Here is a 13,025-nt window from a genome sequence, read left to right on the forward strand (position 1 = left end):
ATGAAAGAATATGAACTGAAATTGACAAATTTTTCAAGCCGAGGTACCCGACGGGGTGACCCATACCGATTTTTCAAAATCATCCAATCGAGCTGAAATTTCGTATAGAGGCTGCTAAAGGCCCCTAATGGAAGAATATGAAGTGAAATTGGTAAAATTTTCACATCTGGGACCCGTTGGGGTGACCCATACCGATTTTCATAACTTGTCTCGAAAAGCTGAAATTCGGAATGGTGATACTTCATAGCTTCTCATGAAAGAATATGAAGTCAAAGATGAACAAAAAATAACCAGACGGGCAATGAGGAAGGGGTACCCATACCGATTTCTGAATTTATATATTTAGCTAAGATTTAGTGTGTAGTCGAAAAATAACTTAGGATTAGAATTTAGGAAGGTTGAATTTGGAAATTTTTATAGGAACAGCCTCCACTGTTCGTGGTATATAGTATATCAATAAATGCAGCTCTACAAATCTTCCATTAATTTTTCTGGAAATGATCGGAATTTTGTTCCAATTATCAGATAAATTTTTACGAAAATAATTGCGAAAGTGAATTCACGGGAAGCTGTTTGTAAACGTTTGTAAGTTTACGGATTTTACGCTGTTTACGTAGTTACCAAAGGTGCGTGAATACCCTCAATACTTTGTTAAAAACATGTCACATAATATTAAAGAAATATATTCAAAAACACAAAAATCTAAAAATTATAATTTTTGAAATGCATGAGCTGGATTTTTTCAGGTACAACTCTGAGCAATATAAAATCGACTACATATCGACTACTCAAATGGTATACATTTTGAAGGAAATTTCCTATGGTTTGATTTTTTTTTTAAATAAGAGACTTCTTTTACATGTAAGGCTAATGGCGGGCTCTTATTCAATAAATTTACGTATATATTTGTCAGATAATGTTGTATACAATTAAGTATGATGCATCTATTAAAGCCCTAGCATTTTTTGCATGCAAAGCTTATGAAAAAATGCTACGGCTTTAGTAGATGAACTGTATTTGCGAATGCCTCAAAACTTGTAGCAATATGTAAATATATTTTGAAATTTTTGCGATTTATAATACAGAGGTTGAGTATCTCGGGTTTGCCGCGTTTTCATACCTTAATTACGGGATGGTTTTTTGTGATGGAGATTTCTAATATTTTCTATGTGAGAGCCCTTCTCTCGAACTATAAGTCGACATCTTTGGTTCCAACTTTTGAACACTTTGGTCACTGTGGCAGGATCGATTTTAGACCACTCCGCTTTTAGAAGTTTCCAAACTCCTAGCATTGTAGAAGGGCGTCGCAGAAAACATTTTTGTTTTAGATATCCAAACCCGAAAAAGTCCATGGGACTTGCATCGGGAGACTTAACAGGTATTTCACTATTGGAAATAATTTTTATCCCGAGCCTTCTGTATAGGTCCTTTGCATAAGCTTGGGTCAACTTAGCGGTATGCGAGGTTGCGGCGTCATGATGGACTACGACTTTTGGAGTGTCCTTGCCGTACAGTTTTGGCGCAACTTTTTCTAAAAGTGGTTTTAGCACACAGTCAACATAGTACCTTGCATTAATTTTCACTTTTTGGGGAACTTTAATTAGAGGCAGAACCCCACGACCAGATATTGCACCAACAACCATAAACTTTTTACAAAAGTTCTCCTTGTGCTGGAAGGCCCACTTTGAAGGATTTTTTTGGTTGACTAAATCGTAGTAAACTTTTCTTTTTCCGTTTACATCTTGTAAAGAAAATAATGCTTCATCAAGTGACACAACAAATTCACTCTTTCCTTTTGTCAAATAATTTGAATAAAAATTTTTGCAAGTTCGTCGCCGATTTTTTTTGTGTTTCTCGGTCAGCTGATGGACTCGGGTCTTCCTCCTCAGTTTTTTCTTCAAAACTTTTATTGCATTTTTTACAGTCGACTGTGACACCTTGACTTTGCGTGCAATCTGTCTTTGACTTGGTGGGCTTTCTTTTGAGGTCAAAAGGTCAATTTTTCTCAAAACGGTCGGAGTTAGCACTCTTAGGGGGCACTTTATTGGGGGTGGTGGAAGTCCAGCAGCATGTGCTTCACGTCGGATTCCTTTATTTTTCAAAATATTATATATCGAACGTTTGGATATTGAAAATCCCTGACCTTTGACCTCCTTAATTATCATGCTATACGAATAATTAAGTTTGGAAAGTGTTTTCACCGCACCCTCCAACTCTGGGGGCACTGGAGGGGGCATTTTTGAAGGTATCACTTTAAAATTCTGGAAATATCTTTTCGAGTGTGTTGTCTTCGAGTCTGCCAAAAATTAGTCTAAAATTCAAGTCCTTGCCAGAAATATTCAAGTTTGAAAACGCGGCAAACCCGAGATACTCAACCTCTGTAGTTAGGCAACACACCCACACAGTTTGACTGTTGGTCATAATAAAATGGAATAATTTAGAATTAATAAATATCCGCCGTCTGGTTACTCGTGGTGAGGGTTAGTTTTGTAAAAAGAAAAGAACTGTAGAATTTTCAGCATGGAGGAGAAAGTAGTCTTTCACTTTTGAGGATTATTGCCCCCGTTGTCATCTGGTCTGGTGGTGGTGGATCCTTTACCTCGTCGTCATGGCCAGGATCCAATTTTGTGGAACGATTTAGCAGACGGCAAAGTTGAGGATGTATGCATTGTTGTAATAATGGCGATATTATGATTATTACAGTCGCACAAGGAGAGAGAGTGAGTGGGTTCTGGGTTTTGATCCCTATTTGGCAGAGGCGAAAGTGTAATTGTGGGGAATGTAAAAAAATAAGAAATTGAGCAAAGTTTCTGAGGAGATTGGGATATGAATGTGCAATCGGAGGTTGTGAGGGAGTAAAATCTTACTAATCCGGTAGAGTGGCGAGGGTAAGAATTTCAGATTTTGTTATATCTACCACTGGGTGATCAGTTGATAAAAGTTCGTTACATTATTGTAACACTTTGTTCTTACCACGCGGTGATATTTTTTGTTACCAATTCCGGTAGAACCACATATGGACACCGTCTGGTAATAAAATACTACCAAATTATTTGTACCGTAGGCACCACAATATACAAATTTGCCGTAATTATCTAGGTAAAAAGTGGCCGAGATTAGCATGTGAAACTTTGTGGTAAAATTTGTATAATTTTTATCATTTTTACGCCATTTTTATAAGTTCGGAACAATTGAGTTTATAATTAAACAAAAGGTAATGAGAGAAGTTGGAGTAGGTAAGTATATTTATTCTGCCTTCTCTCATTAGCTTTCTTAATTTTTTTAAAATTGCTTTTTAAAATAGGTTATTTCCCACCTTAAGATTTTTAAAATACAGGAAAAACATTGGGGAAAGTTTGCGCAAAAATTCTCAAAAACTGGCCAGAAAAATTATTTTTGGGTTATCAGCACGGCTAGTTGAGACGACTTTGTAAAAGATATATTGCAGATTCGAAACGATTATTTATAAATAGATACATTCATTAAAATCGGACAAACAAGAACATAAATTAGCAAGTTCAGAAAAAAACCTGCGAGATTGTGACGCCATTTTCAATATTTGGAAAAATATTGACCTCTATAGTAAACAAAAGGTAGTGTGGTGTTATCATTGTCATGTCATTGTTATGAATAAACGCTACTTAGGATTAGTTAGTGCAACTTTTTTTAAATAATCATAATCTGCGAAATACAATTTTACTAAAATCTTGACAAATATTAACATTTTAATCTACTCTTGTGTGGTGATCGTTATAATTAGTTTATAACATTTTATTCAAACTTTTTTAAATTACATAAAAAGTTGCGGACATAGAAGTGGGCACGAATCATGTGAACCAAGTTTTCAAACTTCACAAATTAGTAATGATGCGAACGCGTAAAAAATAGCCTTCAGAAAATACTACTCAAAATGGTATCAATCCACAGCTTTAGGTTTACACTTTCAAGTAGATATATCCGAGGTGCGATAAAAGTAGCTTGCAAGTAAACGGCGAAAAAAACATTACAAACAACGCGAAATGAGAAACCGCTATAAAAAGGTTGACATAATGAAAGTGAGCATATTTTTAATTTTTCAGAGCCCCGGTAAAATTTCCCCTCAAACTTAAAATCCATTAACATCCGACTTTTACCTTCCCTCATGAAGCATGTAACGAGTTGATGAACTAGTTTTCCCACATTTTGTTTATTTATTATTTTGTTCTGTCTGAATTGCGGCCTGGCGTGACATGACACAAAACTCGTTGTGCTCCCTGCCAACGTATGCACATACGTATATAGGATGAGAGAAAGGATAATAATCATAACAGAATAATAATAACGCAGAACGGAAGAGAAAGGAGGAGGCTGGAAAGGATGAGCAGAATGGCGGACGAAACCCCGTTTTAATATCACTCACAGCTCAACTAAACTGCAAAACCGTGTCTGAAACCGCAATGGGAGAGAGTTTAATCCCATTTATTTTCATTTGTGTCCATGTTTTCCCTGCATTCCGGGCCTCCTGCTCGTTGCGATGGTCATGCTGAATCGTGTGCGTTATTAATGTTGCGTCATATCTGGTAGCCAAAAGTGGTGGAAAACTGGAGAGGATGGGATGAGAAGTACAGGAGAGGAAATTATGAGTGTGTCGGATGAGGAGAAAGTCAAAGGGGGAATTGTACATACATTTCTTGTAAGGGGGTAAGGTAGTTGGTTAGAATTTTTTAAGATGTTTTTAGAAAAATATTTAGCAAATTCATCCATTTTTAGCTAAAAGTAGTAACAATTTAATCTTACAAAGATCTGGACCCAATTTAAGAAAAATAAATTTGATGAAAATACATAATCTGGCTGTAAAAAGGTAAGAATGGCAACCAGCCGGTAGCAAAGTTTTGACTTACGAAAAAACGAATCAAGACAGAAAATGATTTACTTCAACGTCGATATGATTACTTACTAAAATGATTAATTTTAGTAGCAACCAAAATACAGGTTGTACTTCCGGGTATACGATTTGGTAAAATTGTGTTCAATAAATTTGCAAACTATGTATACGAATAAAAATTAGGGGAACAAGAGATTTTTTGATACACTTAATAAATGAATCTTTGAAATTCGCAAATTGGGAGGGTATAATTTAATGTGAAATCACGTTCTGACATCGAACTTTGCACAATGCTTTGTAAATACCGGAAAGTTACACCTACTCCACACTTTACATGATTATTCTGGTTAAGAAATGTTACCGAAAGATTGGTAGCAGAAAAGTATACTGTTCCGAAACAGAAAAAAATAACGAAAAACGAATCTGTTGAAAGTCGAAATAATTATTTTTGCAGTATCTTATTAAGATGTTATTAATTGAAAGGTGACAAGTTCAGAGTCTTCCAATTTAAATGTACGATTTTATGAAAACAAACATTTTTTTCAATTTTTAAAAACTAATCAATCTTTCGAAATTAAACTTTCCAAAATTTAATACGGACCAAATAGTCACTTCTCGTTGTATCATTAAACTTTATAATCTCACAAATTGAAACGCATGAGATTTCTCTGGTAACAAATTGTAACCTATTCAGTAAGAAATTATATCTTATAAATTGTAGCAAAATCCACTGACTACAGAAATCAAAGCAGGGATGCTGATAATTCTTCCAAAAACTTGGTAACGAAATTGGGAAATAAAACATGTGCCATGTTTGTTTGTTTAGCATTTATTCATGTGTTATTTCTCGATCAGTACATGAAATGACTGGTTTTCATCAAGTAACACGAAAAAATAGGAGAAGAAAGATTTAGTTAAATTAAGTCATAATACATACTAAAATACGTGACATTCAAAGCGTTATCGAACATTATTCCTTACAAAACTACTAATTATTATTGTATGCGGTTATTTATGCATCATTATAACGGTTTTTTATGACATGTTCTACCAAAATTGAACGAACATTTCCTGCAGTTTTTGGGTCAGAATCTAAGATTTGATCTATTGTAGCAGAGGACAAACTATTCCATAACTTAGTACTGAAATATTTGACTGAATTTGTGAATAACTCGGAGTTGTGCTGAATCACTTGTAGCTTCTGACTACTACGAGTATTATGTCCGGAGCTATTCACTGTAAACATTGTATTAATTTGGTCAACGGTTGATCCAAATTTCTTGATTTTATAAAGGTTCCAAATAGCATAGTAATTAAGTCGCTCATTTATAGATGACAGATTGAATTGTTCGAGCAAAACATTGTAATTCACTTTCTCATGCAATTTTCTACATTCAATTTTGGCAATTTTCAGTTCATTTCTGTCAGATTTACCTTTCCAGAACGATTTGCTATAAAATTTTGTGAGTCGTGGATAACAGAATATAGCTAACAAGTTATTTGTTTTTGCTTGAATTTCCTTAAATGTAACTAAACTAGACGGACCCCAAATTGTTATACAATAATCCGTTATTAAGTTTACATAGGCATTAATGAAAACAGTTAACATATGTCGTGTTATATACCTTTTAAATCTATGAATCATTCCAATATTTACACACACCCGTTTCTTTACATTTTCAGCGTGATCTTTAAAACTAAAGTGTTCATCGATCCAAACCCCTAGGTATTTATAAGTATTCACTCTACGAATTTCGCTACCATTAATCATAATATTAGAGATGTTATTCACGTTCGTTTTACATTGCTTTTTTCTAATAATCATAAATTTTGTCTTCTCCCAGTTCATTGTCAGTCCTTTAACAATAAACCATTCATTTAGTTTAATTAAAATGGACGCCACCTTTGCATGAACATCCTTTGGGTTAGTTCCGCTGACGACAAAGGAAATGTCGTCGGCAAAAATAGTGTAGTAACAGACTTTTAGAACTACATGAATATCTGATAAAAATAGAATAAACAAGTTTGGACCACACACAAAACCTTGGCCAATTCCCCGGTTAACTATGAAGGGTTTAGACATAAATTTACCATTTTTTATCAAATAAAATCGATCTCTTAAATAGTTGGAAATTAGAAGTAACAGTTTTCCTTGTATCAAAAATACATTACGCAACATTAGCACTAGTAGGTTAATATTTAGTGAGTCAAATCCTTTCTTCAAATCAATGAATACAACGAAAACTAAATTATTTGGTACATCCAATTCATTAAAAATATTTTGCGAGAAACAAGTTAATGCCGTAGTACATGATTTCCCACTCCTAAATCCGTGTTGATTATCATCAAGAATCTTCAGTGACTCTACTTTTTTCATAAGTTTAGTTTTTAATAAATATTCAAAAAGTTTGCTGAGAGAGTGAAGAGATGAGATGGGTCTGTAGTTACTCGCATTGGTCAAGCTACCTTTCCCCTTATATAACGGTAAGACTGTACATTCCTTAAATTTCTTTGGATAATTGCACGTCGAAAAAATTGATGTAAAAAACATAGCTAAAAAGCATAGCATGAAATAATATGTCCTAAATGACGTCAATTCAACACGTTACCAGTGTCGCTTACAATATGTTTCGCGAATTTTTAAGTATGTACCGAGTAAAAGTCAGGATGAGGCGACTACGACGAACTAATGTGATGCTATTCCATCCGATTGTAATATTTGGCCAGTTATGTTTCTCGTTTTAATGCAATCTGGATGCAGATGTTGCCACAACAAAGGAAAAAAGTTGATACTGCCATTTTGATCAAGTTAATCTTTGTAATTGTATTAAAAGTAAAAACAAAGTTTTAAATAGCCACGTCAATATGCTAAATTTACGTCACGACAATTCTGTATCACGTCAATGGAAACTGACGTCAGTTCAGAAATTCCCCAGCTTTCAAGTGTTTGCAAACTTGACATTAAAATCTAAGCTGGCTGTTTACGAACATTGCAAAATACCTCCTCAAAATAATCCAAGATAAAAAAAATATATAAATGTTTAACTTAATATACAGTAACTATTAATGAATTGTAAAATAAACTATTGACGTTGCCAAGTTTTTATGTCCTTAGTCATTGGGAATTTTAAATTTAAATTTTAAATTTGAATTTAATTTTTGCAATTTTAAGATGAAGGAATTGTTGTCAATTTTATAATTCTATTTTATAATGATGCAATTTTTTTGGATTTCACTCTTTTGTAGCTAAATTTTTCAAATTTGGTTTAAATTTCCATCCCAATTTCCAAAATTATCCTACAAAGAGTCATAATTCTCTCTTAAATTAGTCCATTTACGGGGAAAATCACGTCCTCAGTTGGTGAAAACACGGCACGACAACTTTCTCCTCTGCTAATTGTCCCCATCCAGACAATATCCAAATCCGAAATGGGAACGAGGCGGGCTAAGCTCTTACACTCGTCGTTACACTGTCATCCAATAATTCCGAATTAATCGAGGATGGCGGGAAATGAAGGAATAAACGGAAATTGTTATGGCCCATCTTCATCCATTTTAGGACAGTAAAATTAAATTGGTTGCTTATTCGGGTTTATGTGCAGAGATAGTTCTTCCCCGTTTACGGCGTGTATTTACACTGTAAATAATTCAGTGACAAAATTTTACTCCAAAAACAGTGGCTATCAATTTGTAGTATTAAATTGTCACGAACTGATGAAAAATTTGAATTTCGCTGTAAATACAAGCATATTTTCAGGTCATCGTGATTAGTATACCTTACGTAATAAAAATACAAAATATGCATGATTACTTTAACGTCAGAATCAGTATTTTTCAGAAGTATAGATAGTAAAATTCAGTTTAAATAATTTTTTTGGTATTGTTTTTTTTAGTATTGAAATAAAAATCCAACCGAAAAATATTTGAGTTTTAAATAAATTTCTCCAGTTTCTCCAGACGATTGTTTTTTGTGCAAAACGAACAAGTCTTTCGAACTTTACAAATTTTGCCCCGCTTTTATGAATTGACGAAAAAAGAGGCTTTATTTCAAAAATTAATTTGCTTAAGAATGAAAGATATATACTGTTTAGTATTAGGAAATTCACTTCACTCATTGTTCAATTTTTCCACATCCTTAATTAGATTGTTATGAATTTCCAAAAACTAAGAAATAATTCTTCCAAAAATCTTGCGATAAATTTTTCATCTTCTTCTACATCTTGAAAATGAATGGCAGATAGCATTCGAAATATTGAGAATACAAAAAAAAAACTTTTTATTCTTTTTTCTCACTAAAACTCCTTGTAATCCTATTATTGAATCCTTAATTACAACGCATTTGCAGAATAATGGCAAGAATATGGTAATCTCATCTGAAATATGATTTCTCGGATAAAAAATGTAACTTTTAACGAATTTTTCGATTTTTTTCTACAGATCCGGTCACTGTTTATCTCGGGATTCCGTACGCGTCTCCACCGATAAATGCGTACCGTTTCATGCCGCCCGTGGCCCCTCTGTCATGGCGGGAAACTCGCCCCGCGACGACACCCCCGCCCGCGTGTCCGCAACGCTTTCCGGACATTTCGAACCGGACGCGGGCGCTGGAAACGATGACGGAGCGACGCTACCTATTTCTCTCGAAGCTTATTCCACATCTTGCCAATCAGAGCGAAGACTGTCTTTACCTCAACTTTTACGTCCCCACAAGTCCCCCAGGTAAGCCCCGTTTTAAATTATGACACAAATTCACGCGATTTTTGGGAAGTTTCTAAAAACATATTTTACAAATTTTGCCTGTCATGGATCAACAAACCTTAGTTTTTAAATGCGAACGTTACAATATTAAAAATTAAATCATTTTGACGTAATTATTATGGATATTTAGGAAATTCACATGAATTTTTGTAGTTACGTAAATTGTGTAAAATTATTATGACAAAAATTTATACATATTTTTGAAAGTTTGCAAAACCATATTTTGCAAATTTTATAATATCATTACATATTAGTGTATATTTGTTGTCGGATAGAATATATGAATTGATCAATTTTAAATGACATGTTATCTTTGTGTGCCACGATTCAAAAATGGCAGTGTCATTCGTGTCTTCTTGACCAATGAAATAGGATTGTATTTGTAGTGATAAGGGATCGAAACCTAATCTCTTAAGATATTTGTTTGAACGGACAAATTATCCCTTTCGACGTCATTACTCGTCATATTTTCCGTGTGAGGTTAAATATTTATGATATTTTAAGAACTTCTCGCTAACAAATCGTTCAATAGATCATAAGACTTTAGTGTTGCAACTAAAGTTCAAGTTTGTAAAAAAAATTTAAAAGTTCCGGAACGAGGTAGTTAACAAAAAACATAATTAAAAGGTTCAGAACCATTATGATCTCAATATTCACTAATTGAGTGAAAATTAAGTCTGTCCCTAATGAGAAATAAATTATATAAAAAATGGCCCTAAATATATCACGTGATCGACTTTGCTGATTTCCTAGGCCTCACGATCCAATAATTCCAATGCTACAATTGTCGTGGCACGGAGACAAGAACTTTCAAGAGCTTGCAATTCTACCCTTTCCGTCCATCAAACGATTTGAAATCAAGAAATATGATGAGTAATGACGCCGGAAGGTTTAATGTATAAAATAAATCTTTGACGTAAATATTTAAATTTAGGTGATAAGTTCCGTTCTCGAAATTTTCAACTGCGACCGGTCAAGAAGGCAACCGTGGGTTGACCTCCGACCCAAACTGATCACATGTTTTATTCACCGTCCCAAAGTTGAACTCACCAAAAAATGTATTTTTTCAACTTTCCCTTCTAATTAATATTTCCCCCTGAAACGCAAATTTGCGTCAAAAGAGAATAGGACACGCTTTCACTTTAACTTTGACGAAACTCATCTCATTAGTCTTTTCTCCACTAATTTATGAGTCTTCATCTCAGAAATCAAGTAAATTTGCACCATCCCGCTTTCCACTTGAAAGGTTTCAATTGAATTTGTGCGGAGATTGGAGAAAGCGAAAGCCGGATGAGATAATCGGTTAAGAGAAAAGGTGAAAAATGATGAGAGACTCGCGAAGAATTTATTTATTTCGGGGGAAGAAAGTCAAAGTGAAAGTGGAGAATTGTGCCGAGACGGCTTAAGCTTTAACACGCGATAATGGAAGACTTTCTGAATGGTGGATTTGTAGGAGAAAGAGCTGGTGAAAGGAGAAAGCGACGATGGGCTGGGCTATAATTTTCAACCAGTTGTTTCTTTCCCTTCGGTTTTATGGAGAGAAAGTGGGAAAGGTGGATTCGACTGAGGAGCAGGGAACGACATTGTTCATCCAAAATGCATTTTATTCATTATTATTGTCAGCTCGGAATTTACGTGGTTGAAAAGTTGGATGGAGACAATTGGGAGACGTTTTGCAGTAGGCTCAACAATTTCGGATTGCAAGTTGAATTGTAATCAGAGGTTTCGAACGTTGTCTTGCATATGTTCTTTTTTATTCATTTTCGACACATAAGATTCGAGTAGTTTGAGATTATGATGTGGTGAAAATTCTTATGATTTGGTAATATCAACAATATTTGCATGTGCTAAATGTGTTTTGCTCTCATTTCTAATTAATAAAACGGATAATTAAAATCTTAATTAATTATCTCCGCTCAAATAGTCCTTAAATTCAAAAACGGAGTGTAAATCCAGGGACAAAAAAAAATCTCAAAAACCTGGTAAAAATGCAATTTCTTACAAAATCAAAAATGAAGTGAACTTCAAAAGTGAAGTGCACACAAAGTTCAAATTCTTGAAAAAAAGATGCATAAAATTCGATTTCTTAAAAATATTCCTACTTTTGATACCCTGTGTAAACCAAGTCGTGTTAGATCCCGATTGATTTGATGATTCCCTCTGACACGAGAAAGACAGGATTGTGCTGAGAAAGTGGTGCTGAAGGTGGTCGTGGTTCGTTCTCTTCAAGTGCAACTTTCCCTTTATTCCCATGCCACACAAGCTGTTTCTCGATGCGTGTGTGGCGGCGTTGATGGGATGCGATGTGTCAAACGGGTCGGAGTGAATGAGACGTGGCAGAAATAATAATAATTTTCACACGTGACAGAGTTGTAAGAAAGTGTGAATTCTTCTTTTTTTTCTGGGAGAAAGTAAATCATGAAATATTGTCAGTTTCCTTCGTTATTGATTGACTTGAACAAGTGATGAAAATGAAAGTTTGGTGAAAGCCGGTTGTATCTAGTTTATGCACTAATGATGCAACGGAGTGTTGGCGGTGAACCAGTTTCGCGTGGTTTTGTTGGATAAGTCAAGTGTGTTTGCGCAATTATTATGAAGAGTGTTGACACATACGATGAGGGGCTGAACGGAGGGGATGTGAAGGAATTGGGCAGGAATTTTTAACCTAGAGGTGATTCGCATACGTAAAATAAGCTGGCAACAAGATCCGTGAACATGTCGTTACTTACTATGAGGTTTTACCAATTTGATAAAAATTTATTGCCGAATTGTAACAACAATTTCCAGGAGATTCCAAGTTGTTAGAATGTGGTGTTTTAGTCAATTTATACCCGAATGGAGAAATATTTAAGTTTCTCTGAAATATTTTTGTTACCTTTCAATCACCAATATTGACCAGTCACTATTGTGATGTTGCGAAGTAAACCGGACAGATTTTCTACGCGCCAAAATCACGTGTCAATTTGATTGACATTGGAAGCGGGTTGAAATTCAAACCTAATCTATCCGGTTTACTTTGAGACATCACAATACACGTGGTCATTTTTTTGCTATAAGGTTATTATAACAGTTTAGAGAAGTGTATGTTTTGTATTTTCACGAATTAATTTGATTTACACCATCCTTTGTGTTATTGGGAAACACTAAAATTAAAAAAAGTACTCATTGTTGAAGTAAAACGTCGAATTAAGAAAGTGATCAAATAGCTAATATAATAAAAGCTAACAGATTAACTGGTTTGGTAGTATCAAATTAGCTTAAAGTATAAAATTTGAATTATTTAAAGGTTACCCCCAAAAAAATAATTCGTGCTGATAAGATCCGTTAAATCTCAGCACATATTTATTGCTATATTATGTAGCGCAAGAATAATCAAGAACTCTTAGTTTGAAGTAATTTTCTT

General features: G+C 34.3%; 1 protein-coding gene across 1 annotated transcript in view; it reads left to right on the top strand.

The window, feature by feature from the left end:
- Positions 1 to 13,025, top strand: part of LOC110858816 (neuroligin-1) — a 79,369-nt gene that overhangs the window by 17,059 nt on the left and 49,285 nt on the right. The window contains exon 3 of the mRNA XM_035858933.1: positions 9,302 to 9,583. Within this exon, the coding sequence (XP_035714826.1) occupies positions 9,302 to 9,583 (282 nt within the window). The remainder of the gene's footprint in view (positions 1 to 9,301; positions 9,584 to 13,025) is intronic.

This window comes from Folsomia candida, unplaced genomic scaffold (genome assembly GCF_002217175.1).
Source record: "Folsomia candida strain VU population unplaced genomic scaffold, ASM221717v1 Fcan01_Sc022, whole genome shotgun sequence".
In the NCBI taxonomy this organism is placed as follows: Eukaryota; Metazoa; Arthropoda; class Collembola; order Entomobryomorpha; family Isotomidae; genus Folsomia; species Folsomia candida.